This window comes from Labeo rohita, chromosome 9, assembly GCF_022985175.1.
Source record: "Labeo rohita strain BAU-BD-2019 chromosome 9, IGBB_LRoh.1.0, whole genome shotgun sequence".
Classification (NCBI taxonomy): domain Eukaryota; kingdom Metazoa; phylum Chordata; class Actinopteri; order Cypriniformes; family Cyprinidae; genus Labeo; species Labeo rohita.
The window spans coordinates 9,491,877-9,518,360 of NC_066877.1; the positions used below are offsets into that span (position 1 = coordinate 9,491,877).

The 26,484-nt window shown below is 36.7% G+C and overlaps 1 protein-coding gene across 1 annotated transcript in view; it reads left to right on the forward strand.

Annotated features, from left to right (window-relative positions):
- uxs1 (UDP-glucuronate decarboxylase 1) overlaps positions 1–26,484 on the forward strand; it is a 72,747-nt gene that overhangs the window by 27,133 nt on the left and 19,130 nt on the right. Inside the window, exons 5-9 of the mRNA XM_051118482.1 lie at positions 1,079–1,139; positions 1,681–1,861; positions 7,523–7,627; positions 12,278–12,337; positions 18,149–18,270. Of these exons, the coding sequence (XP_050974439.1) occupies positions 1,079–1,139; positions 1,681–1,861; positions 7,523–7,627; positions 12,278–12,337; positions 18,149–18,270 (529 nt within the window). The remainder of the gene's footprint in view (positions 1–1,078; positions 1,140–1,680; positions 1,862–7,522; positions 7,628–12,277; positions 12,338–18,148; positions 18,271–26,484) is intronic.

The window sequence follows — 26,484 nt, forward strand, 5'->3', positions numbered from 1 at the left end:
CTCCACAATCTTTCTGCAGCCCTCAGAGTTTTTTTTTTTTTTTTTTTTTTTTTGTTTTTTTTTCCTGATGATGAGATGTGAAGTCTGTGGATTGTAACTTCCTTTTTCTTTTCATTTTGCTGCACCTCAGCCAGGCCTGAAGGAAATTGCTTGATGCTCAGTGTAAATTACCTGTGTTAGAAGATTCATTAAACAGGCTGAAGTGTTATGGCAGCAGTTTGAAATGAATCTCGTTTCTACTAAAGCAAAATCAGTTTGGCCAAAATAACAAAAACAATTCTTGGATAGACTTTTGTCACTTTTTTAACAAGGTACCACCAGCATTATCAGCATGGGCTGTGCTCCTGAAATAACATTTTTACTGTTTCTGTGGGGGGGGAAAATGTGGGAGGAAGAATTTATGATTTTCTTGCCCAGTAAGGGAGTGACAGCTTTATATACTGCTTTCCTGATAACCTGAGATAAAGAGTGAACATTTGGACAGCAGAGTTGGAAGTGACACTTGTTTGAACATACAGCACTATATAACAAATATAACAAAATCTACAAACATGAAATCAGTAGGAGATTAGAAAATGCTTATTTTATTAATGCAGCTTTTCAGAAGGACCATGGGATGGATTTTTCTGATGGGTGAGTTGATGTTGTTTGTTCTTTTGAGTCTTCACTGGTGCGCAAAGAAAACCCATGAGATCAGAGTTATTTAAAGAAAAGTGTCCTCAATTGAAATTATCAGTGATGAAGTTATCAGTGAAGTCAGGGGACTAGGAGAGTGGGGTTATCTGTATCTACAAATCCATTTGTCTGTATTGTGAAGAGCAGTATCTGAGCTGGGAAACTCAAGAATAAATGGAAGAGAAAATCACAAGCGCAGATTCATCCCCCTGGATTTGTGAAACGTTATTGAGTTTCTGAGCTCAGGTACTGACATATTCAATTCTGGCAAGGAACATGTGTTTAAAATCCAGTTCGTAAGAGCATTTTTCATCAGCGTTGATTTATTTGCGCTTTATGTCACCGTGTTGTTGACATATAGTAGAATGAATCGTGCTTATTTAAGGTTTCTTTCACATTACAGTTTTACCCAGAAGTACCCTCCTGTGAAATTCTTATCTGAGAAGGACCGAAAGAGAATTTTGGTAAGAAGTTCTTCACAGTCTGCTGCTTCAATAATACATGTACATCTCTCTGTCAGATATACATGGCATCCCTTGCTCCTTACTACATTAAAATTGGTCGTCATAGTTTATAGCCATTTCATTATTCATTTTCCACTCTTTGACAGATCAGTGGCATTTTTATTCTTCCAAATGAAATGTTATTTAATAAAATCTCCTGCGTTTATAAGGTTACAGTGATGGTTTGAAGCATAACCAATGGTAGATGTGTCACAGTGAAGAAACTATAGTTTTTTCAGTATAGGCTGCATTGCACCTAGATGATTGAGACTGAAAGTACATAAAAGCAATGAGGAAACGAGAAACAGCAGGGAGTAGAAACACTGCTCAATTTTTCTGATTACTCACTGTGCTGATTTTACCCCATGTTGTGATTCATTCCCATATGGCTGCTGCTTTATTAAAATGTTTCTCAACCTTTAGTAAATAAAAAGTCGTTTATGACTCTGTGTACCTCAATAATGTCAACTTGTGAAATGATATACAGTCTTTACTCTGGTAGATCACCGGCGGGGCAGGATTCGTGGGCTCGCACCTCACTGATAAGCTGATGATGGATGGTCATGAAGTGACAGTGGTGGATAATTTCTTCACTGGCCGCAAGCGCAATGTAGAGCACTGGATCGGCCATGAGAACTTTGAGCTGATCAACCATGATGTGGTGGAGCCTCTCTATATTGAAGGTGGGCGCATTCACGTGATTCAGGTATCTTGTCGTTCACTGACAGTCACAGTGCCTTGTGAAAGTATTCATACCCCGTCATTTTTTTATGTTGCTGCCTTATGTTAAACTGCTTTAAATTAGTTTTTTTCCACATCAGTCTACACTCCATACACCATAATAACAAGCACAAAACAGATTTGTTACAACTTTGCTCATTTATTAGGAATAAAAAACTGAAATTGTTTTATTGCCTAAGTATTCATACCTTCATACATTTCTGGGACACTTGACATTTAGCTCAGACACACTTATAAATTGCTTGTAGCTATTACTGCACGTCAAATGGAGTTAAACTGTGGCAAATTCATTTCAATGAGTATGATTTGCAAAGGCACACACCTCTTAATAAAAGGTCTAACGGCTGAAAATGCATGGCAGAGCAAAAACAAAGCCCTGAGGTCAAACGAACTGCCTGTAGAGCTGAGAAACAAGTTTGCGTCAAGGCACAGGTCTGGGGTAGAGAAAAGAAAAAAAATCTGCTGCGTTGAAGGTTCACAGAAGCGTGTAGTCTCCATTATCCATAGTGGAAGACACTTGGAACAACTAGGACAACCAGTGACCAAGAAGCTTATGGTCACTCAGGTTGAGCTCTATGATCATATATGCAGATGGGAGAAACTTATAGAAGGACAAACATCACTGGAACACTCCTCCAATACAGTCTTTATGGTGGTGTGGCCAAACTCAATCCTCTCCTGAAGACACAGAAGCTCAGACTGGGCAGAAGGTTCTCATTCCAACAGGACAGTGACTCTAAGCACACAGCAAGAGTGGCTTATAGACAACTCTGTGACTGTCCTTGAGCGGCCCAGCCAGAGCCTTGGCTTAAACACAATTAAATGAAAATGTCTGCCAGCCCCCATCCAAGCTGACAAGGTGAAGAGGTTTGGGGAACATTGGTAGATAATTGCCAAATGCAGACTTGAGGCTGTAAAGGTGCTTCAACTAAGTACTGAGTTAAGGGTATAAATTCTTATGCAGCTTATTTCAGTGTTTTATTTTTAATACATTTACAAAATTGTCACAAATCTGTTTTTTTTTTGTCATTATAGTGTATGGAGTGTAAATTGATGTGGGGGAAAAAAGTAATTTAAAACAGTTTAACATAACTCAGCAACATAACAAATCGTGAACAAAATAAAGGGGTATGAATACTTTTGCCAGGCAATGTATATCTGTGTCTGTGAAATGAATTTTATTGCAAGGTCTTTTTATTTAGGATGGGACTGTTCAAACAGTGTTACAGCAATTGAAAAGACTGTCAAAAAAGAGAAAAATGATTTCGTTTCAGTTTACTTCGTAAGATCTTAAAGTTTTAAAAAGTTCAAGAGGTGGAAATGGACAGTAACATCCAGCATTGAAGAAAAACTGCTTTCAGAAATCCAATCAGATTTGAGGACTGTCGCTGTCTGTGACTAGACCCAACAATGAGTGCTTGAATGAAGTGTTAAAGTGCTTAGAGGAGCTTTAGGTCATTATTTTGTCCCAGGTGTGAGACTATTTTCTGCCCCTCTTTGTCAGGCAGCATCACACCTCCCACCACTCCTGCTAATCAAACCAGGAGAAGTGAGAGGACGGCTAGTTAAAAACAATGTCTGCTATCTCTGTAATGGAAAACCTCAGCAGCTGGCATCAACCCCTGATGAGTACAAGCTGACACACTCAACTGTGAAATTAGCCACATTCACACAAGAAGCCCATTAAATTACAAATTGCATATTTTCGCTGCCACAGCTATTCGCAAGCAAAGAGACTTTATTTTATGTCACAAATGTGTAGCATCTCCACTAAAATGCTGGTAATACTATGTAATCAGAGTTTCTGCCGGTTTAAAAAAGTCTTAATTTGCCCTTCCACAAATTTAGGCTTTAAAAGGTCTAAAATCAAGATGTATTAAATTAACAAAGTCATTGCATTAAATGTTTCTTGACAAAAAAAAATGATAATCTTATGATTTCTGTCTTGTTTTTCACTGCAAATATCTTAACATCCTTAAATTAAGATACATGCCAAATTTTGTTTTCTGAGAAATTAAAAATAAATGAATTTAAGTGAGTACTTTGATTTTTGTAAATGTTCTGACCCCATTGAGAGATTTTGGTTCTTATTTTAACCAGTCAAATTTTTGATTTTTCACCAAAAAAAAGACTTCTTATCTTGCAACATTTGCTTCTCAAGTAAATGTATCTTGATGTAAAAATGTTTAGACATTTACTGGAAAACAAGATGGCAGTACTGAGAAAGAACTTCACTTTTTTGCAAGTTTTTTTTTTTCTCCCATATTCTAGTTTTTGTGAGCAGAGGTATTGAAGAAGTAAGCTTTTTTTTTTTTTTTTTGAAAAAAGTTATTAAATAATGGAGATCTATTGGACATGTTGTTAATACAGCTCATTGTGTACCACCTAGCAGGATTGGAAATTAACAAGGGCTTATGGCAAAAATGCCATCGAAATGAACAAAAATGCCCCATAAATTTAAGACCAAGGGGCAAAAAATTCCCCTGCCTAGTTAAACAACATATCACGTCTGTTGCGATTAAAATTAAATGTGAAAATGAATGACAAGTGTCAATTTGCGGTATAACGTTTAGATTCACTCACACTGTATCAGATTGCTTTTATGCACTGTTTTGTGCAGTGTTGAGCCTTACAACCAATCAAACGCGTTTCTGTTGAATTTAGGACTGCGATGACCAATCAGAGGCGCTTAGATTAGTCAGTGATGAAACACGAATTCCCTATTTATTAAAACAGTGCAGCTGCGATGTAAATAAAAGATTAATTTCGTAGCTTCAGTTATTATAACAAGAGTTTTGCATAACAATAACATCTACAATAATGATTTTTGTTATAGTATTGCATCCCTATGAGCTCCTGTTTTTTTTTTGTTTTTTTTTTTTTTATATATATATGTTAAATTTAGATGCAATTTTAAACAGTCTGACAACAGTTTAAATTATTGATTAAAGTAATTGGGTACATGTAAGTATTTGACGTTAAAGACAACATATGGTTTTTATAATAATAAGGTGATTATAAAAATTGCCCTCAAAAATGTAAAAAAATGCCTCAGAAAAAAATTATGCTAATTATTAGACATTTACATTTAGAGAACGTACTGACATATTGTGTCCCCTTCCATTTATTACTTACATTTTCTTTACTTGAAAAAGTCTTAACTTTTACCTTCATAAAGTTTTGAGAAACCCTGCTGATGACATTTTAACAGTTTTTAACATTTTAACAGCATTTGTTCAATCTGACAACATTACACCGTCATTTTCAACTAACACAAAATATCAAGGAGTAAATTGGCCAAAACCATCTCATGATCAAAACTGACTTTTTTTTTTATAAGGTGGCAATTTTGTTATCATATAATGCAGTTTGTAAGAAAATGTATGGTTTTTTTATATATATAAAAAAAAACATTCACCTGACTCCCACCCCGAAACCCAAACTTAAAGGCCTTCAGTATAAAACGATTGTTCAAAAACATCCAAATTGGATACTAATTTGCCAAAACAAAATAGTTATAAATAATTTTTGATGGCAGAGTTCTTACATCTGAGTTTCTAACCTTGTACATGCTCAAACCGTTAATCTTACAGCTTTTCAGAACTTTTCTGGCAGTGATACAACTTCATAAGCTGGCTCAACGTGCCCGCTACATGCACGACCTCTAAACTGGAAAAATATTATAAGGTGGTGTATGCTAAAGAGCTTTTGTTTTCTGACAGATATTTTTCTTTTGGTTAGTATTGCGTGGCAACACATACAACCAGAATGGTAACACAGTAAAATGTTAATGTTATGTTAATAATAGCAATGTTAAAAATGTTAGCTAACTGAACATCTGTGAAATCTGTCACAGATGTTGACATTTAAACTAAGAAAATGAGCAAGTTTATTTTCGTGTCCTTTATTTTCTTTATTTTTAAGACTTAGATATGACATTTGTATTGAGGCTTCAATAATAATATAAATTATCAAGGTTTTGTGGGAAATGACAAATAGATGTCACACTGGATTTTGCGTAATAAAGCCAGTCAAATTACTGTAACACAAAGGTTCATTAGTAAATAGTCACTCATCAGCAGTCGCTTTGGATCTAGTCTCAGCCTCTGACAGTATGCCAACGGGCCGTCTGATACATTGTTAGCTGTTTCCGTGAGTCAGGATAAACAGGATTTTCTCAGCTTGTCAAAAATTGGTTTACAAGTACCAGACTGCTACAGTGAGTCCTTCTGGAGAAGGAATTAGTTGCAGTGTTTCCCTTTGAATCCATATATTTTGCTTGAGGCACTTAAACCTTCAAATGTTGTAGCTAGTAAAAAGGGAACAAATGTATGTTAAACCTTTTGTAGTTTTTATTATTTATTATTATTATTATTATTATTATTAATAATAATAATACTTCTGTGGGCATTCTGAGACTGACTAACTGAATGTTGATTTTGGGTAGCCTCTTATCCTCACCTAATGCTATATTTGGGTAGACCAGGGGCCAGATTCACAAATCAAATTTTTAACTGCTATGCTTTTTATTTAATTTACATAAAAAATTAGTTTAATTCATAAAAAATCATTTATGATTGTTTTAATAGCTTATGATTTAAAGCTTTAAAGCCTAAACTATATTTTAAAGCATAATAAAGTATGCAAATATATTTAAAAAAATGTAACAGAGCCTCTGCTTCATCTACCAATGAGCCCTTGGCCTGAAAAAGTTCGAAGGCTCCTGGGGTGGACGTTAAAGAATTCTTACTCTGCTCTTCCATGCCAACTAAAGCAAAGCACCAGCATGTCTCTGCACTTTGATTTCTCATTCCTATTCAACATTAGTCAGCTACTCTACAGCTACTCATCTTCTTCCTCAGCCCTCTTTAATTGATCCCTGCCTATCACTGCATCTAGGTCAGGGTGAAAGAACTCATCTGTTTATTGTACTTGTTCTGCATCCATTAGATTGACTCACCTATGCTCTGTTTGTCTGAGTCATATCCTCCCATTACTAACATTCATCTTTGTGCACATCAGACTACATATAAATAGAGCATTGAAGAATAGTGAATAGTGAATAGTCGAACATGACCTTTCTGCTTTGTATGTGTGTGTAAAATAATGATGTATTTCCATGCAGTTTGAATTGCAGTAAGACTTCATATATCCATTGTATTGGTTTGGTGGATAAATGCCAGTATCATTTTAAGTGCTCAGAAGTTTTTCTTGGACAAGCACAACATTTGAACAACTTTGGTGTCCAAATATAGATTCAGGGAATGATTAAGATCTTGCATCTAACTGTCTTTAGCTATAATACCCCCCAAAACAATCATTTGCATTAACAAGTCTGCTCATTTGGTTGAGCATATGAATGGGCAGATGGTTACTATCTATTTAGGCCGTTGTTTTGGATTTGCTTCAGGCTTAATTCAGTATCTGTGATCATTGTCCAGTTGGATGGTGTTTATATCGGTATAAATGGAAGTGTATGTTTGATTTTCATCTCTCCAATCTGTCCTCTAGCAAGAGGATTGGTGTTTAATGGAAAAAGGCTCAATAAATTTCCCCTCTCACTTTTTACTTTCTTGTTTTTTTTTTGTTGTTTTTTTTCTCAGTTGACCAGATATATCATTTGGCCTCGCCTGCGTCGCCACCCAACTACATGTACAACCCTATCAAGACACTGAAAACTAATACTATTGGTACTCTCAACATGTTAGGTAAGTATCACCAAAAAGTCCCTCCCTCAGTCCCTCCATTGAAACTTCATGATCCATATGATACATAATCCATATGAAACAGAGTTTTTTAATAAAAATCTTCTGAAGAGATGCAATCACTTTCTATGAGGAGCATATTTAAAGGGATAGTTCACCTAAAAATGAAATATACCCCATGATTTACTTACCCTCGAGCCATTCTAGGTGTATATGATTTTCTTCTTTTAGACATATACAATCGGAGTTATATTAAAAAATGTCCTCGCTCTTCTAAGATTTGTAATGACAGTGAATGGCTGGTATAATTTTGAATCCAATTAAGTGCATCCATCAATTATAAAAAAGTACTCTGCATGGCTCCGGGGGTTAATCTAGGCCTTCTAAGACAAATAATGACAAGATGCGATGCTATACGGCATGCTTTTGAGAAGGGAACAAGCGGTGTATCCAAAAGAAAATGAGCTGAGAGAAGACGTGGAGCAACAAGGAGGTAAAGTGCCTTTCATGAGCTCTTTGTGATTTTGCAGGTGGTTTAATAAAATCATATATACGCAAAATGACCAAGCTTAGTCCAGCAAATGGCATTAGGTGTATTCGACTTAAAGCCGACTTTAAATTCGCTTTAAGTCAAATGTACCTTTTCCTTTTGTTTGGAGTGTTCATTGACTTCCGTCACAAAATATACGTCATTCAACCCGACCAATCAGGTTGTGAACGTATCTCTATGCCTTTAGGTTTGCTGTCAAAAATGCAAGTGTGAACGCTAAGCAGACGAGGACCAAATGTATCATTTTCCTTTTTGGTCGGGACCAAATGAACTAAACGAACCGAGCTACAAGTGTGAGCACACCCTAAGTCAAACGCACCATTTCCTTTTGTTTGAAGTGTTCGGTGAGTTCCGTCACAAAATATACGTCATTCAGTCAGACCAATCAGGTTGTGAAGGTATCTCTATCCCTTTAGGCTGTTAAGATTCTCTGTCAAAAATGCCCGTGTGAACGTTTATGTGGACCAGGACCAAATGTATCATTTTCTGTTTTTGTCTGGACCAAATGAACCAAACGAACCGAACTACAAGTGTGAACACACCCTATGAGAATCTAAAGTCTCCATATTTGCAGCTGTTAGTAGTTCCATTGGCTGCTGTCTCTATCGTCTTACATACGCTGTGGCTGGAAAACCAGGAAGAGATCACAGAAATATGCACAGAATGTCTTATTCACTTGGTATAAATTTGGCTTCCTGAAAACACTGAAGAAATTTGCTCAGAATAATGCATTACCTTAGTTTTAAAATTTTGATTTTGTGTTGTCACATGCTCTTCTACTATTACTGTTGAAGTCTAAAAAAATTGGGTGTTTGTAATAACAATGTTGTTTTGCTGTTTGTGGTTGAACTGAATCAATTCAGACTAGAGAAGAAAGCTTTAACAGTAATTATGAAAAATATTTAAACTGACTGGCAAACTAACAAGGCTTCCCAGTACTGTTTACCTGGCACCGATCTGTAACTTAGACTATGGCATTGTTGATAGAATTGGTAAAGTAAAGAAAGAAGTTTAGTTCAATTTAATCGTCTGCCTGTCAGTTTCGGAAAGGTTAGCATCTTTACAATCATCAGCCTTGCACTTGATTTGCAGTCTTCAATCAGATGTCCACTCTCTATAAGTACAGCAGTTAAAGACCATAATATTTATAGAGAGTGAGCCATAATATTTATAGAGAGGTTTTTTTTTTTTTTTTTTTTTTTTTTTTTTTATCATTTCTGTTGACATGAAATGATCTATTTGCCATCTCATGTCTGCAATTACATATAATTGCTTTTGCAGGTTATTGCCAAGTCCACATAAAATCTGCTCCACAGAATTTTATTACAATTCTTGTGTTTAATTAAATATTTAGAAATTACTTTCAGCTGTCAATTAAAGTGCTGTTGGGATGGGTGCAAGTAGAAAAGAAACACATTGCAGGCCCTTGAGACAGGGTGTTTATTTTAAACTTGACATGCCATATTAAAAAAAACGACCAGCTACAGTTTAAAAGTACATAGTCAAGACAACGTTGCACTTATTTTAAGCAACCCAGGCTTAGTGAAAATAATTGACTATGTACCTATATGCAGAGATGGCAAAAGTACACACATCCTTCACTCAAGTAGAAGTACAGATACTCATGTTTAAATATACTCTGGTAAAAGTAGAAGTATTGACTACACTTTTTTTTACTTTAGTTAAAGTAAAGAAGTATGGGCTCAGACATGTACTTAAGTAAGAAGTACCCATTACTACTACCACGCTGGACCTCACATCATATTGACACATAAATACGAAATAACTTGCATTTAAAATTTGTTAGCCAATGAATGTATCAAGGCTAAACAACCACCATGAGAACTGGGACAAAATTTCAGGCCGGGAAATTTCACACTCATCCAGGCCATCCTATACTGCCACAACAAATTCTGAAACCATGGACAACCCTATTTTTAATTTTTTTTGTATGGCCATCACATTTAAACAAATGTTTAAAAACTTTAAGGCTGGGGCCATGCACAATAAGAAAAAGGCTCTCTCTTGAATTGCGCCTTCACTTCCATTTTCCTTTTCAGTTTCTTCATTTTCCATGATATTTCTCTGCATCTCCCTTTGTGTGTGTTTTTTTCACAACTTTTTTTTGTACCTGTCACTTTTCACATAAGCCATTTACTGTTATGTTATGCAACCACCTCATTATATTCTTTATATTATTACATTATTATATTATTGCAGTAACAATTTTATTTAAGTTCATTTTGAAGTATCACATTATGACCAGGTGTTGTTGTTGTTTTATCTTAAAATGGCTTAAAGGGGTCATCGGATGTTAAGTTCACTTTTACATATTGTTTGAACATTAATGTGTGTTGGCAGTGTATGTACAAATCTACCCTATAATGATAAAAATCCATGCAGTGGTTTTTAATTAATCTGTAAAAATAATATCCCCTTTTTCAAATCGAACCATTCTCAGATGCCTGTTATTGCGTCACACCCACAGTCCTAAGATCAGTTGAAATAGTCCAACTTCCATTGTTTCGATGCCAGAGCAAGTTAGACAAGAATATCTCCGATTGAGTGATTGAGGTGTTGTGTTGCTGGATGTAATAATGACCATAGTGGTCGTCATTTACTCCTGACATCTGAGCCGCTGAAGATGCAGTGGATTACATTTGTTTGTGAATGGAATGCACCTTTCCTAATAATGTGCTAGTTAGCAAGTTTAGTGGCTAAAGTAAACAGGCTCGTCACTCCACAACGAGAAGAGAAGGGTGGGGCAAGCAGAGCTCATTAACATTTAAAGCAACCTTGACCAGAACAGGATGATTTTTGCAGAGCTGATTTTGGCAAGGTAAAAAGGGTGTTGTAACACACATCCTATAGTAACCGTGGATTTTGGTTTTAATTTTGGTTTTTAGTGTTATCTGCCCTAGCTCCCTCTGAACGTATTACAAAATGATGTTTTATAACATTTGTTTGTTAAATTGCTACTGTAACTTTACAGTAGATAATAATGATGTCCTTTAGCATCGAGTATTTTAAAAGATGATAGTAATTTAGTTTAGTTTTGTTTATAGTACTACTGCTGTAGTTTTTGTTTTTGTTTACTTAGTTAAGCATTAAACTGCTAGAAACTCTTAGCAGTCTGTTTACAGATGAAACTGACCTGCGCTTGAAGTTCTGAACAGGTCAGTAGTTTTTCCTTTATCCCCCCCGGGCACTTCCACTCCATTCTCGAGCAGTGATTACTCTGATAGAAACCGCTTGGTGGAGACGCGGAGCGTGCGCGAGCCGAATCGCGTTGCCAGTTAAGACTAACCAATCCATGATTTATTAGAGATTTGTTATCGAATGGTGATCCACCAAATGCTGATTAAAACTAACGTAATGAGCCTGGTTTGAAAATGTAAGAAGTAGAAAGTACAGATATTTGTGTAAAAATGTAAGGAGTAAAAGTAAAAACAAGTACAAGTACAAGTCCTTTGAAACACAAGTCATGCAAATGAACTCAAAGACCTGTAGAAACAAGTTAAAATATCATGGTTGCTTCAGCAAATGCATTTTTATCTCACACTTGTTTTTCCTCACGCTTTCAGCTAGTTTTAATGTAGGCGGTACGTTATTTTCAAACGTAGAAGAGCATAAACATTTTAGCACCACTTTCGTGACATTTCATTTTTAAACCGTGATATATGTATTAACTGACATTATAAAATGTTCTGCATGTATGTGTGTGTGTGTGTGTGTGTGCATCAGGAAAACATAAGCCTAAATCAAATCTCAATGCATCAGTGTGCAGATAATCGTTTATCATTTATATAGTACATCCTGTGCACGTCCTGTTGTAATGGAGTGACTTCCAGTCAGTCAAAAAAAGTAATGAAAATAATGAGAATTTAGCACCTCAATTAGTGGATTGTTGCACATTATTTTTCTTTGACTGATGCACTGATCGTTATATCTTTGCTTTTTCCTTGCAGCCTTTTTGTGATTGATGTCTAGTTTCGTTTTTTCTGACTCACCCAATGGGAGTCGCGTATTGATTGATGAGTCAGTCTCTGTCTGGTTAGATACAATTTAACAACTGATTTGCTCACGTCTCTCTCTGTCCACAGGATTGGCAAAGCGAGTCGGAGCTCGGCTGCTCCTTGCCTCGACATCAGAAGTGTATGGAGGTACGTGTACAAATGTCTTTGTATAGACAAACAAGCATTAATATTTATATATAATATCTATCCGAAATGCACTTACACATCAATTGCTGTGCTTCATTCTGTTGTGGAAGTAGTCACATTGTAGAACAGTGACTCAAATTTCAGACACCATGTGCATATGGTTTTAGACATGAGAGACCTGTAGTCGCGTAGCCTTAGCGCTTTAGCTATATGTCTGTTCCACATTTTGAGTTGAGATCAAAAGCTAGAAGGAAGAGGAAAGGAGAGCTTCAATGTCAGTGTGAGAGTGCATGAGTCTGGTGTCTGAAAAGATTTTGGTAGAGGTTTAACTTTATGGCTATTTTATGTGGTTATAAAAAACCTGATCCCAATTGTGAAGCATAGTGGTTGAAGTGATGCAGTGGAGGCTGCTTTTACCACACAAATAATGTAACCTAAAAGGAAATTAAATTATGGCCGTGTAAAAACCTGTAGAAATGACTGTGAGAAGTCTGACGATGCCTTCTAAAAGAGACAACATCAGCTCTTCGGGCTAAGTGGTTGTCTAGACAATTTTTTATTTATTTATTTTTTGTTTGTTTTATTTTCAAGTTTAAGAAAAGTGAATTTAACAATTCATCTGCAAAACGTAAATAGCAATTACACTGCTGAAAGGTTGTGGCACCTGAAACAACCCAACAACACTTTTTCTGGTTAACACTTTTTTTTTTTACATTTATTTCTTTTTGCAAGGAAGCTACAATTGATCTTTTTCATTTCGATGGTTGAATAGTCAGCTCATTTGGATTTGGTAATGAACACAGATCTCTGTCTATCAAGAGAGTAATGAAGCTTCCCAGTTTAAAGTTTTGTGGTGTCAAGGTTTTGTTGTTTGTTTGTTTGTTTTTTTGTTTTGTTTTTTTTCAGGTTCATTTTTTTTTTTTTTATTTGCTCGCTCTTTAGTATCTTTTAGCTAGGCAAATGGCATTCATTGCATGCAAGAAAAAACTATTGTCACTAGAAAATGAAAGTTCCATTAATTTAACTGTTGGGCCATTTATTGCCTTCAAACTGCGTAAGAGCTACTATTCTTCATGATGGTTGCTTTAAAGGATTGTTTTTCTGAATGTGCTTAAAAAAAATCAATCCTACTTTCACCCTAGCTTTTGTTCCAGCCGTCATAATCTGCCTTTCTACTTTGTGTAAGAAGCCAAGAACATCGAAATCCAAGAAACACTTTTTTTATACTGTAGAGTACAATATGTTTGAAAACATAAACAAACGTAAGGACTTGCGTAAGCCCTGTGCTATACTTGTATAAGTATTATTGAGGGAATTATATAATTTCAATGTAAACTTTAATATTATTGATCAGCTTTTTTCTCAAAGACCTTTCTTACAGATACGGTGATTACTAATGGAAAATAATTTACTTTTAAACAAATAATTGTAATTAATGGCTGTATCAATAAGTACTGCTTGTAATTGCTCCATATCAATTACCTTTTAATTTGATCTGAACAGATTTGCTTCCAGTACATTATTTTTCCCCAGTCTCACTTTAGATTATTGCAGTTTTTATGTTGTATGGTTGTGTCTAAGGGTGTTCATTAAACAGCTTGATTATGGCTCACAGCACTTCTACCACTAGGTTTTTGCCAAAGTGGTGGACTGTGCCCAAATATTATTCTCCCTGATTACGGGCATTCAGTCTCAGCTCTGTCTGGATGAATTTTTTTTTAACTCATTGTTAAAGGGATAGTTCACCCAAAATAAAAATTCTGTCATTAATCTCATCCTCATGCTGTTCCAAACCCGTAAGACCTTCGTTCATCTTCAGAACACAAATTAAGATGTTTTTGATGCAATCCAAGAGCTTTCTGACCCTCCATAAACAGTAAGGGTTCTACCACGTTTAAAGTCCAGAAAGGTACCAAGAACATTGACTTAATAGTCCATCTGACATCAGTGGTTCAACCGTAATGTTTTGAAGCTACGAGAATATTTTTTGTGTGCAAAGAAAACAAAAACAACGACTTTATTCAACAATTCTTCTCCTCTGAGTCACGTTTGCACCATTTTGGAAAGTATCACAGTATCACAATATAATATATAATGTAATATTTTTGAGTTATAGGAATTTTTTGTAATACAGCTATGTCATAATTGTTTAATATTTATTTTGGCCAATGTGGTTTTTAAGTCACTTATTTGTATGGTAGGGTTCAAAATAGGTTAAACCTTTGGAAAGTCTAACTAAACTGAAATAGCTGAGCTTGAGCTGTTACACATTCATAAATTTAGCACATGCATGTGCTAAAATTGAGTAGCAAGTCAAAAGAGCTCTCACAAGACCCATCCACTTTATTCTTCCATGCGGAAGTAAGCCTGTAGGTAAGACTTCCGGTTCATTGGCCACTATGGGGAAATAATAAGAAGCATAACAATGTGCAGTAAACAGTAAAACTGTTTGCACTACAAACCAGTTCATGTTCATAATTACGATAAAACAATAAAATAACATAGTAAAACAATTTGCCATATCAAGCAGAAAAACAAGCTGTTTTGTAATGTAAAATAATGTTTTATTACATTAGAAAGTCTTTGGCTACAAGACCATTTCCAAGAAACTAAAAGTACCCGGAGACAGCTAGCAGTCCATTCATAGGTTTAAACAGGTGGTTGATTGTGATTTCACTTTTTTAACTTTAGTTAGTGTGTAATGTTGCTGTTTAAGCATAAACAATATCTGCAAAGTTGCAAGGCTGAAAGTTCAGTGCAAATGGAGATAATGTCTTTTAAATTTATGGCATGTTTATTGCCTACAAAAACGGCTCGCAAGGACTACAACGAGCGACTTTCTGGGTTGGTGACATCATAAACCCAGGCCCTGTCCACACTAATATGTTTTTGTGTTAAAATGCATCTTTTTCTCTCTGTTTTGGCCCTCCGTCCACACTGAGACAGCATTTTTGGTCAAGGAAAACTGTGCTTTTTGAAAACATAATTTTTGCATTGCAGTGTGGACTGAAAACGAAGGCTTTTGAAAACAACACATGTTCAGTCATGTGACACATATTGTACCAATAGATATCTGTTTATACCGGTAATTGTGGCTGTTATGTTATTCACTTTCACACTGCTGCTAAAGATATATTTGTACACTCTTCATATTACAGTCCTAAAAAGATGACAGAAAATGTACTTTCTCTGTACTGACACTTGCAGCTGAACGTGAGGGCAGCTGCTTTTTAGATCAAACATGAGAGCGCGCTACATGGACGCGTCAGTGAATGAGAATGATGCGCAGTATGGCGAATTTAACGCTTTCCTACGTTTCAGTGTGGATGAGAAACATTTGGAAAACGCTTGAAAACACTAGTGTGGACAGAAAGCGTTTTAAAACAGAGAACTTCAAATGTATCCGGTTTAATGTAGACGTAGCCCCAGATATTTACATAAACCCCGCCCCCGGGAACATGCAACAAAGGGGGCGAGGCAAGAAGAGGAAGAGTTCTTGCGATGTCATCAAAACTAACGGTTCACGAAATCTACTCATATATGAATTGCGATTCTGTTTTCGAAAGATTTTAATCGATTCACAGTTTTTAAAATCAATGTTGTAAAGCAGCAGTTCTTAATCTGCTTTCTCGCATCCCCTCTGTTCCTTACACGCTCTGTATCTCTCTGTCTCTCTCTCTCACACACCCCCCGCTCGAGCCCTCCTGCCCTTTTGAGCTCTGACTAAACTGCCCTTTCGGTCCGGTCTAGGTGCCCCAGGTTCACGATTTCTGCCAAGAGGGACCCGCGATTGTACCCTCATATTATGTGCCTTCTTTACTAATATTCTCTGGGTCTCATTCAGCAATATTGACGACGGCGTTGTTTACAATACAACCGGAGCGCATGTGAGGGGCGTAAAGTTTATGAACGTGCTCTAGCGGTTTAGCACAGCACACTGAGCCAGTTAACCAATCTATGCCCATTGCGTATTTCTGAAGGAGGGGCTTCACAAAACCCGGAAATCATCCGATCATTTATCAGAGAAGGGACAGAGTGGTGTAGAATAAACGTAAATTATATGAGTAATTGTGTGTTGTTTTTTTTAAACGAAGCATTAACACCATAGACTGCGCCCCATAAACACAATCAAGCCTAGAAAAAACCCAGTCAACCACCCCAAACTTTGATGGTGTTGAAGGGCATTGAAGAAAAAGTGCAAATTCATCAAGGAAATAAAATGTTTGATCAAAGCCCTTAGTTTGCTGCCAAATACTTGTGGGTGAAAGAAGGATAAATGAGCAGGAGGTGGTACAGTCTTTTATGGGGGTAATTGCTAGTCATTCCAATAAGTGAAAGTCTTGTCTGTATGAGAGACTTGAGTGTTTTTTTTTATGTTAGTATCTGGCCATTCTGTCTAAGTTTGTGATGCTTTTGGTGCATAGACTGAAGCTTTATGATCACTACAGTTTCCAGCAGTGCAACCATCCCAAAATGTATATCCAAATCTACTGAAGTGTGGTTCAGTGATTGGTCGTAGAATATTATTAAGTGACCTGTTCAGTCCCATCAAAAATATTGGGTAAGGTTTGAAGAAAGCATTGGCAACATGACAGTCAACAATTATCAGTGATCTGGAAGCTTTTCCAAGTGAGGAATGGGCTAAGATTGCAGTAGAGGTGACCGAAACCTGAAAGCACTTGGAGGTCACACCTCATTTTAAGGTCCATTTTTCGTTATTAACAAATTGTTAACTATGACTTTTTCCTCAATAAACTCATAATTTGTTGATTATTAATAGTTAGTAAGGTCATTAATTTTCTGTATTAGGTAGGATTAGGGATGTAGAATATGATAACGCAGAATATGTGCTTTATAAGCACTAATAAACAGCCAATATGTTAGTAATAGGCATGCAAATAAGCAATTATTTAACAGTGAGAGTTGGTTCCTATACTGAAATGTTTTTTTTTTTTTTTTTTTTTTTTTTTTTTTTTTTTTATCTTAGCATTCTCAGGATCACTCAAAAGTATTTTGAATTTGATTGTTTTCATAAAAATGTATTCATGGCAGCAGAATGTCCTGCAGGTGAAGGGGGTTGAATAATTTTGATTTCAGCTGTACGGTTTTCATTTCAGGAGTAATCCATACAGTTCACAGTAATTAAATCTCTTCTACAGCTACCTCTCATTTGTTCTGTCTATGGTATATATTCTCGACCTGTCTGGGTGGTGCAGCTATCTCCTCTGAAGTCCATTGGGAATTCACACACTGCAATTTCATGTGTGACTGGAATTTTGTTCTCTCACTTATTCAGACACATACAATGAATGGGGATGGATTTCTCAGAAATAACAGCGGTGTATAGCAGTCTAATCTAATAGGCTGTTTCGCAGCAATCACCACATGCATTAGTCTGATATACTCTCAGTAATTCTGACAGTAGTGATCTTTAAAAGTGAAAGCAGAGAGAAAGAAAGGTCTTAGGTCCTCTAGAAGCACTCATGCTATCTAGCATATAAGTAGCTGTTTCTTTATTTTGTCAATGAATCTTCAGCATGTCGAACGAGTCATAAAGTTGTCAGTCGATTTGATTTAACGTTAGACCTAGATCACATGTTTTTAACCTTTTTACATCTTTATGATTTATTGCCAGTCTTTTAAATCATATATTTATTCAAAGTTCTGTGGCCTTGGAAATGCATTGAAACCATTTCCATTTTTGCTTTTGTATGGAAAATGGTTGTTACAAATATTAATATTTGTCTTAAATGTAATCCCGAGAGGGTTATGTATCTTATATCATATTTGTGTGTTTGTGTCTTCAATTAGACCCAGAGGTGCACCCCCAGAATGAGGACTACTGGGGTCATGTGAACCCTATTGGTCCCCGGGCCTGTTATGATGAAGGAAAACGTGTTGCCGAGACAATGTGTTATGCCTACATGAAACAGGTAAGGGTGAAATTCACCCATGCATTACTGCTTGCCACTGTGTAGCAGCTGGATTTCTCTATTTTATATTTTATTTATCCAGGTCTCAAGGTGTATTAACAGAGTAGTATCCAAGTGGGAGATTGAGCTCAGAAATGTGCTGCCATTCTTATTTCAGTCTACTCCATGTTCTTTGCTGTCACTTTCTTATCCAAGCAACATAACATAGAAGACGTATTGTGTGAGAGCCAATTATTGAAGAAAGAAGCTGAGAATACATATAATGTAAAGTCACAAACTGAACTAACACCTTCAAAACCATGGAGGACTTGAAATAATGATGGAAGAATCTCAGATATTGTTTATACATCAAAGGGCTGAAATCACTATATTTGGAGGAGTGACAAATATTTGTATGGACAAAACAAGGCAGCTTGGCAACCTCACAGCAGCATGGCTGGATGCACCGTTTGATGAGAAACTGAATGTGAAATGGAAATGGTGAGCCAAACCATTAGCAACATTTTTAGATGGAAACAGTGGGTCTCATTCACTAAGTGTGCATATGCACAAATTTGTGTGTGAAAACTACATACAAATATTTTCTTGAAAATATCATGATTCACCAAGAACTTTTGTAGTAAAAAAAAAAAAAACTCAGACACACACACACATATGGCAAAAATAAAAAGTGTGAAGATTAAGTTTTATACAAATTAAGATTCAGTACAGTGCAAGATCATTTCCAGAAAACGTAGTTATTTTGAAAATTTTGTTTTGTCAATATTTGAAGAGATAGTTTACCCAAAAATGGAAGTTACCCCGTGAATTACTCATCCTCAAGCCATCCTAGATGTATATGATTTTCTTCTTTCAGATGAATACAATCCGAGGTATATCAAAAATGTCAACCCAGGCTCAGTGGAAATATTTGCCTCTATATACATTTCTGCAACACCGTAATTACGTACCTTACTGCACGTTTCATGGCAGTTTCAAAGTGAAATGTCCAGAGAGTGGTACTAAAACACACATTCAACATGTGACTATGGCACGTCTTTATTGCATTGGTACAGGCATGTATTGCTGTGTTTTTATTACGCTGCTCAGGGCTCAACGCTAAGGATTTTTCTACTGCCCCGGTCTCTCAAAGGGAGGAAGCCACACCCTATTTTAGAGCGCCCACCCCATTTTGGACTTCCCACTCCCATTTGGACATCTCCAGGCTGCAGTTATACCCCTCTCGATGGACTGAATGAACGCAAATTCAATCTCTGCCAGCAGGTGGCGCTTATGGAATAATGACACAGCATTTCCCTGGTTACCACAGTAAACAAAGTAGCACCGTGCTTATGAACACAACTTTAAATGCATTATACAGAGGCAAATGAAAAGAAAACGCCATGTGAACATTTCTTAAAACAGTCATTTCCCCTCAGAGGTACATTCATATAAACCCCGTTTCAATATTTAGATAATATTTCCAATATTCTGCACATTGTGAGCCTTGATCTTGCTCTGCCTGCTACAGGATTTTTTCCTCTTTGCGTTCATCTTTAACGTCTCTGGCCTCTGTGAACGGATGTTTAAAGAGTTCGTAATATTTCCACGCGCATTACATTTAGAAAAATGAGTGCTTGAAGTTTGTGTGCAAGCCCGGAACAGAGATCGATCTGTGCATCTGTACTCCACTGTATAAATTAACTATAGATTAATCATTGTTAAAGCTACAATGTTACTTGTCATGTCAAAATTTTGACATACTTTTGTAGGCTATCCGTCCGTCAGAGAGGCGTCTCTCTCTTTTATCGCTTGAACTTTTAAATGAAGAAGGCTTAAAACACGTGCAAATGATGACGCAGCAGTGGCCCGATTGGGCATCTTTCACACTGGCCCCGGGCCATCGGGCACTCCTTATTGTCGAGCCCTGCTGCTTGTGGTACATATTACAGCTGTTCCGAATTCAAATATCCAGGGAGTGTTGCTAAAGATTAAAGCTCTGTTGTTTTGGAAATATCCCCTCCACCAAACCCAACCCAAATCCTACCTGATAGTGTTAACAAATGCAAAAGTGATATAAAAACACATTTGTTGATGCAGCCGTGTTGTTTTAACTTCCTTATACAGATTTTGTCGAGCCATACTTTCACAGGGTTCGTACTGGAGCTCTTCATTACTCAAGTGCAATGCTGTATCGCGTGAGCTACCGAGTAAACCTACTGAATTACGAAACTCATGCATATGAAGCTGTATATGCAACAACAACGTTCAGAAGTATCAGTTTTCAAATTTTTTTTTGAAGTCATAATATAATATTCTGCATGTAATTGTGTGAAAATTGAGTTTTACTGCCTCTAGTGTTCATTTCAACTGGAAACTGCAGTGATTTGTACATATAGGTATGTTTTTTTCAGTTTTGCAGAAATGTATATAGAGGCACGTATTTCCAATGAGCCTGCGTTGACAAATGTTCTATATCTTCCAAGCTTTATAATGGCAGTGAATGGCTGTTGAGATTTTTAAGCAAAATAAAGTACATCTATCATCATAAAAAGTGCGCCACATGGCTCCAGGGGTTAATAAAGACATTCTAAACTGAACCGATGTGTTTGTCTAAGAAAAATATGTGTATTTAAAACTTTATAAGCCATAATCTCTAGTTTCCGCTAACTGTCGTGCATAAGAGAGAGTGACATTTCAGCGTATGACTTAGGATGTAGACGTAGCGTAAGCTCTGGTGAGAAGTGACGAGCGTGGAAGCGCAGTGGAAGGAGCAAAACAAAACACCAGTTACAAATTAGTATTACAAAATGAGGATTTGTAAAGAAAAATGTCAGAGAATTTCAATATAAGCCAAGAGGAGACTGGTTTTCCTTTGCTGTAAACAAAACTTGGTAGTCTTTACAGCAAGACTAGCATATTCTCATTGGAGCTTACGCTATACTACTCAACGTCAATAAATATGGATATTTTTCTTACACAAACACATCGATTCAGTTCTGAAGGCCTTTATTAACCCCCTGGGGCCATGTGGTGCACTTTTTATGGATGGATGGATGCACTATGTTGGACTACAAAATATCAACAGACAGTCTACCGCTTGGAAGAGCCAGGATATTTTTTAATATAACTCCAGTTGTATTCGTTTGAAAGAAGAAAGTCATATACACCTAAAATGGCTTGAGAGTGAGTAAATCAAGGGTTATTTTTTTTATTTTGGGTGAACGATGCCATATACAATGGCCTTTTGAGTGATGCACTTTTGTGATCAATAGTTTAATGTCATCAGTTAAAACCATTTTGTATTAGGCGCTAAATTAAAAACACAGTACCTGATTCTCACTTTTACTACGCCATTGCCTAAAGGTTTATAATCTTGGGCTTTGTTTGGTTGACACACAGGCGAGATCACAATAATCATCTGGGTCTCTGGTTCTATGTGACACCTTCATTTCCTGTCTGTGTCTTCTTGTTAAACATCGTGATTTGATTGATTGGCACCAGCCTTTGGTGCAGCTGATTTTATCTGTTTTTCTTCACTTAGTGTCACTCTCAGATTGTCTTTATCATATTCACTGTTCCTCCAATACACATTGTCGCTCTACGTGTCACCACATGAGACATGCTCCCTCACAAGTTTGATTTGAAGATCATCAGTGACATGTGGCATGTCTTTTTAAACTGAAATGTAATGACATTTAGAAAGATAAAGGCTGTTTAACCATTGAGAGAAAAAATCTTTTCTTATGTTTGTTCAGAAGATTTTTTTTCCCCGTTTACCACCTTTTATGCGGGTTGAGGATAATATGCCAGATTATTTTTGCTTTGCAAAAAACACCCAAAAATGAAAATCCATTATTTATTCACCCTCTTGTCAAACCTGTATGACTTTCTTTTAGCTTTCGAACACGAAGTAAGATATTTTGGTGTCTAAATGTCTTAGTGTTTTGTTTTTCCATACATCGAGAGTCAGTGGTCACCAAAATGGTTTATTTATCAAATTATTCAAAAAATATCCTGTTTTGTTTTCCGTAGATAAAAAGCAAGTCAGTTCTCATTTTGGGTGAACTATATATATACGGATGTTTAATGAAAGCGTTAGGTTGTTGTAATGTGGCAAGATAGTGATGAAAGGCTGTGCTTCCATTAACCTTTGCCTTCCATTAATCCAATTTTAGATTAGTAATGAAAACCATCAAATCCAGGACCAAGAAATGGACCGTTCTCTCTGCTTTATTCGTTATCTCATTTCATTTTTTTGGCTTTCCTGCACAAACAGGCTCTCCTTTTTATATTTATCAGTCCATCATCCTCTCACCCGTCCTAATCTCTGTGTCAGAGATGTGATCACTGGGCTGGTGGAGGTGCTTCATCAGTCCCTGCTTTCATTTATGCTCAATTAGATTTTCTCTTCCATTCATGCACTTCCTTCCACCCATAGCAATTGATTTTCCTCTTTATCTGATTGTGCTTTGCTTTGCCGAATCTGGACAGACTCTGCTTTCTTCTGACCTCATATTATTACTCTTTTGTGGTTGAAGAAGTTACATTTACAGATAAAATCTGTATACTTTTACAATGTCAAAAGCATCCTTATTAAAGGGGTCATGAACTGCCATTTTTATTATTTTGTACTGTTCTCTGAGGCCCACTTATAATGTTATGAAAGATTTTTACATCAAAAAACATCATTTAGCAGTCATAGCCTTTTTTCTGTCCTGTTTTTAACCCCCCTCATCAGAACGTTCTGTTTAAATAGGCGTTGCGGATTGTAAATATGGAAGTAAACGCCCACTGCTGTGATTGGCTAACACTTGTGTATGTTTGACAGCCTACATCCTATCATGCTCTTTTACAAAGTCTTGATTTTGAGGGGGGAAATAGAACATGCTCTCATGCTCGGTGATTCAAAAAACGCATTATGAGTTATTAATTTACATCATTACAATACCTTTCTCCACACTCTGGCACAAATGGCTCGATCAGTTCCGGGTTTGATGAAGGCCCGCCTTCTGAAAAACTAAATGTGTTGTGATTGGTTAGCTGTCCCAGTGCGTTGTGATTGGCAAACAGCTTAGACGTTGTTTCAGTACTGCCACGTCCCTTGCCAAAGGAGCAAGTTCAGGAGTCTGCTTCGTTATAGTTAAGGATATTTTAAGGTATAGTTGACGCTACAGTAGTGTTGGGTCCTATCATCAGCCTGCGAGATTACCAATACATGATATTAGCACACTAATAGTTTCATTGCCTGACACCAGCTCCACCGGCTAAAAGCAGCCTAATGTTTTTAATATAACTTAATTTGTATTTAACATGACAACAAGTGAATAAAAACATTGTAAATTACTTATTATAATGCTTACATTTCAAGCAGCTACAGAAAATGAGCAAAGAACATTAACATTATCAAAGAACATCATCACTGATTACACTGACTGCACACGTCTGTGGCGCACAGCTCCAACGCAGCCACCGGAGCTGATCGCTGCCACTCTAGTCAAAGTTTGTGATTTCTACCAGCAGTGCTGCAGCTCGTTGAAGCGTCCCAGAAGCAGCTCTCCACGCTGCATTGCTAAAGTTAGGCTAATCCCCCATCTCCTCCCTGCCCACCCCCCAACCCTTTGAGATTTGTAACTTTGTAGGTCGTTTTTTTATGCCAAAACATACACACACTGACTAAAATTCAAAAAGTGAAAAAGCATAATAGGGCCCCTTTAATCTCCATCCTCCTCTGGTTACTCATCTGTATCCTTCATGATTATAATGGCGGTTGGTAAAAACACAGATGTGACCTTTGTCACCTTTGACCTTCATGCCTTGTGATGTGCCTTTCTTCCAATTGACTTAATTAGCCTACTTCAGTGTCTCTCCACTCATCGTTTTCTTTATGAGCTTCCTTCATCTGCTACGCCTTGGTTGTAATTCAGCTCTGTGTCTGTACTGTCACCTCAGTCATGATGAGACTTTTTTCAGCTTTCTGGTATTTTTGAGACCTATCTTTGGTCTGAAAATGCTAACTCGGTCCCCATTTAAATTAATGGAAAGCATTGATTTAAGGCCTCTTTCCTAGAAGACAGCTTTGCTGCATGCATTTACGCTGCAAACTAACTTACAGCAGGGGTGGCGAACGTCGGTCCTGGAGAGTCGCAGCCCTGCAGAGTTCAGCTCCAACCCTAATTAAAAACTCACCTGCCTGTAGCTTTCTAGTAACCCTTCAGAACTTGATTAGCTTGTTCAGGTGCGTTTGATTAGGGTTGAAGCAAAACACTGCAGGGCTGCGACTCTCCAGGACCGACGTTCGCCGCCCCTGACTTATAGTTTTCCTCCAGGCTCTTTCAAAGGTGTCACTTTAGGTTGAAATGCGATCAGCTTCACCACACATTAATGAGATTTTACAGTCTTTAATGGAGAAGTCCATTTCCAAAACAAAGATTCACGTATAATGTACTCACTCCCTTGTCATCCAAGATGTTCATGTCTTTCTTTCTTCGGTCCTAAAGAAATTGTGTTTTTTGAGGAAAACATTTCAGCATTTTTCTTTATATAATGGACTGATATGGTGCCCCAGTTTTGAACTTCCAAAAGGCAGTTTAAATGCGGCTTCAAACGATCCCAGCCGAGGAAGAAGGGTCTTCTTATCTAGCCAAACGATTGATTATTTTCATTTAAAAAATGCAATTTAAATACTTTTTAATCTCAAATGCTCGTCTTGCCCTTCTCTCCCTGACCTCTGTGTATTCTGACTGAAGACAGTTATGGTATGTTAAAAAACTCCAATCTTATTTTCTCCCTCAACTTCAAAAGTAATTTTCAAATCATCCTACGCTGCAGAAGTCCCGACCCAGTCTTTGCAAAGTGAACATGCAAAGAAGATCAAACACCCTTAACAAAAAAGGTCAAACAGCGATATAGGACGATTTTGAAGTTGAGGGAGAACATGAGATGGGAGTTTTTCGACATACCCTTATTGTCATGAACCGGAACAAAAACAGTCCAGGCAGAGTAAAACAAGACGAGCGTTTGACATTAAAAAGTATATAAATTGTATTATTAAAATAACCGATCGTTTCGCTAGATAAGACCCTTCTTTCTCATTTGAAGCTGTATTTAAACTGCATTTTGGATTGTGAGTTGTTTTTCCTATTTCTTTTTTCCCTCTTTGCTTTTTTTTAACAAATGGGACTATGTAAGAGAGGTGAATAAACTTTTTAATAATTTTTTTTTTTACTTTTAAGTGACCATGACATCAAAATTGACAATACGTATTGAACTCATTTTTAAGGTTTGCACATTTTTATGTCATCAGAGAACCAAGGTTACTCAAGTTACCTAACATTTTTTGCACTTTCTTTAAACATTCTGTCCTACCGGTGGTAAAAACGGTAACACACGGCCTTGTCATCACAGCTGAAGTGTGGCATGCTCACACACACAGTGTTTGTGTAACCCTGATAGGCTTGCAATCAGAGGAGTTATTTTCCTTGCTAAAAAGGCCACTTAAGTAGGCTGTCCTTGTTTTGTCCTTGTTTTGTGATGTAGTCTGGCATTTTTGGTGGCCATCCTTCATTTATAATGCTATTCATGAGCGTTTCCATGTTTTTATTCATGTCCACTGAGTTAATTATAGAACTACTGGACCTAAAAATCCAACTATCCCTGTTAAACTCCCAGTTTCTCTCATACATCGTTTCAAGGCCAGGGTTTGATGCAGAAACAAGTACAGGTTTTACCATGACACAGCTGCTCTTTAATGATTTATGTAGCTGATATCATATACAGTATTTTCCAGTTATAACCATGCCTATTTTCATGCCTCATACTAGAGCTGGTAATTCAGTTCACAGACAAAGAATTTATAACAAACACATTAAAAAATAAAAGTAGTCAATTTTGATGTCATGGTCACTTAAAAGTTAAAAGTTAGTTTGTGCACTGTGCACTGCTCATAGGAACAGTGGTAAGTTATATAAATAGATATAAAAGATACGCAATATTTTGTCCTGTCCCATTTTATTATGCAGAAAGTAAGCCATTCATGTTTTAAATTCCGTGAAGAGTGTCAGCACTGGCTCTGTGATGCTGAAGGGTCCATTGGAATCTTTTGGAAGCATGTTTGGAAACATCATTATATTTTCAGTTGCATTGAATGCGGATGCTGTATAAACAAAAATAAACAGCCTTAATCATTGACTTTTTCTTTGCTTTGCTTCTTCCTGTGATCTTTCTTTTGATTTT